At 57.5% G+C, this 2,286-nt stretch overlaps 1 protein-coding gene across 1 annotated transcript in view; it reads right to left on the bottom strand.

The window, feature by feature from the left end:
* DAGLA (diacylglycerol lipase alpha) overlaps positions 1-2,286 on the bottom strand; it is a 53,951-nt gene that overhangs the window by 35,142 nt on the left and 16,523 nt on the right. Inside the window, exon 3 of the mRNA XM_017838934.1 lies at positions 924-1,063. Coding sequence (XP_017694423.1) covers positions 924-1,019 — 96 coding nt within the window. The 5' untranslated portion in view covers positions 1,020-1,063. The remainder of the gene's footprint in view (positions 1-923; positions 1,064-2,286) is intronic.

Genomic DNA, 2,286 nt, shown 5'->3' with positions numbered 1-2,286 from the left:
GGATGATCCTTAAGGTCCCTTCCAACCCAAACCATTCCAGGACTCCGTGATTGTTTTTCCTCTGTACAAAAACACAAATTCCAGTAGATCCATGCCTGGACACAGGATTTGCTACTCCCGCCCTCGCCCACAGGAGCTGTGGCTGCCCCATCCCTGGAAGTGTCCAAGGCCAGGTTGGATGGGCTGGAGCAACCTGGGCTAGTGGGAGGTGTCCCTGCCTGTGGGATAATTGGAACTGGTCCCTCCCAACCCAAAGCACTCCAGGATTCCACAGTTGTTTTCCTGAGCCCCTGGACAGAAACACAACCCCAAATTCCAAGAGACCCATCCCTGGAAGTGTCCAAGGCCAGGTTGGATGGGCTGGAGCAACTTGGGATAGTGGGAGGTGTCCCTGCCTGTGGGATAATTGGAACTGGTCCCTCCCAACCCAAAGCACTCCAGGATTCCACAATTGTTTTCCTGAACCCCTGGACAGAAACAAACCCCAAATTCCAAGAGACCCATCCCTGGAAGTGTCCAAGGCCAGGTGGGATGGGCCTTGGAGCAACCTGGGCTAGCAGAAGGTGTTGGAGCTGGAACTGGATGAGGTTTAGGGTCCCTTCCAGCCCAACCCATTCCAAGATTCCATGATTGTTATTCCTGAGCCCCTGCATGGAAACACAGCCCCAAATTCCAACCTTGGATGGCACGGGAGGATACAGGGAGCTCTGGCCAGGCTCTCTGGGACTAGGATAGAACTTGGAACTAGGACAGAACTTGGGACAGAGCTCAGCTGAAAAACCAGGAGCCGGAATGTCTTGGTGTCCCTCGGAAATGCCCCCAAGAGGATCTTCCAGGTGCACGGGGAGAACTTCCAGCCGCACCGGGGGCAGCCACAAGAATTCCTGGGAGGATTCCAAGCCTCCCTGTGCCCTTCCCACTTACCAGGTGGTGTGCAGGAGGAAGAGGAAGACGGCTGGCAGAACCAGGTCATCGCTGCCCACGGACCAGCGGCGGCGGAACACGACAATCCCTGGCATGGCTGGCGGGTCCCGGGAAGTTCAGCAGGCACGACACTCACCTCCTGGAAAAGAACGGAGCCGAGGATGGTGCTGAGCCCCTTCAGCCCCCACCGAAAGCCCCACAGCCCGCGGGGATGCATCCAGGAGTTCGCCCGGGTTTTATTCCAGCTCCCCCCTCTCTCGTGGAGAGCCAGGAGAGGAAGGAATTTGCAGAGTGGGAATGATGAGGCGAAGCCGGTAACTCACCCAGCTCCAGTTCATGGGATTACCTGGAATCCCGTTAGGGCCAACCCAAACAACTCCAGGATTCCATGATTGTTTTTCCTGAGCCCCTGGACAGAAGCACAGCCCCAAAGGCCAACAGACCCATCCCTGGAAGTGCTCCGGGCCAGGTGGGACAGGGCTTGGAGCAACCTGGGCTAGTGGGATTTCGGGCAGGTTATTCCAGCCTCAGAAACCCTCCTGGCGTGTTTTCCCACGGACACGCCTCCTGCCAGGCTCTCGTTGGCCAACAATTCCCCCCCTCCCTTAGCTCAGGAAGCCAAAATATCCATTAGGAGTCAGTGGAAGCCTCTGAGGAATATCGCCTGGCTCCCAACAGCACTTCCAGCCAGGAATATCAGTTCCTAGGATCTCTTTCCCTGGACCATCGGGAGCATCCTGCCAGCTCCGCATCTTTGCGCTCCAAATCCAAGGTGGGGGAAGAAGATCCAGGAGCTGCCGTTCCTCTGCCCGTGTTTTGTTTGTGCTCCTATTTTTAGAGCCTCACAAACCCTTTGGAAAAATAGAAACAGGAGCTCTGGAAAGTCACGAGACGGCACCGGGCGCTCCAGCCACCTCCTCCGGCACAGCCAGCCCACACCATCCCGGCTGGAAGCGCTCCAGCCCCGCTCCACGGGGGCTCCTGCAGCACAGCTTAGCCCCCTCCTGCTTCCCTGGCCCGGCACACAACCCGCAGCCAGGAACCTTCCCGGGCTCTGCCAAACCTGGGATCGTGTCCCTGCAACCTGTCCAAAGGCACCGGTGCTTCCCTGGCTCTGGGATCTGCCCTGTCCCTCCCTCCATTCCTTGTGCCTCCCTCCATTCCTTGTGCCTCCCTCCATTCCCTAATCCCTGTCCCTCTCTTCGTTCCCTAATCCCTGTCCCTCTCTCCATGCCCTAATCCTTGTCCCTCCCTCCATTCCCTAATTCCTATGCCTCTTTCCACTCCCTAATCCGTTTTGCTCTCCGTTCCCTAATCCTTGTCCCTCCCTCCACTCCCTAATCCTTGTCCCTCTCTCCACTT

The sequence above is a fragment of the Lepidothrix coronata genome, unplaced genomic scaffold (genome assembly GCF_001604755.1).
Source record: "Lepidothrix coronata isolate B3197 unplaced genomic scaffold, Lepidothrix_coronata-1.0 Scaffold369, whole genome shotgun sequence".
NCBI lineage: Eukaryota > Metazoa > Chordata > Aves > Passeriformes > Pipridae > Lepidothrix > Lepidothrix coronata.
The sequence above is the reverse complement of the archived record's forward strand: the minus strand, read 5'-3'. Positions and strand labels throughout refer to the sequence as shown.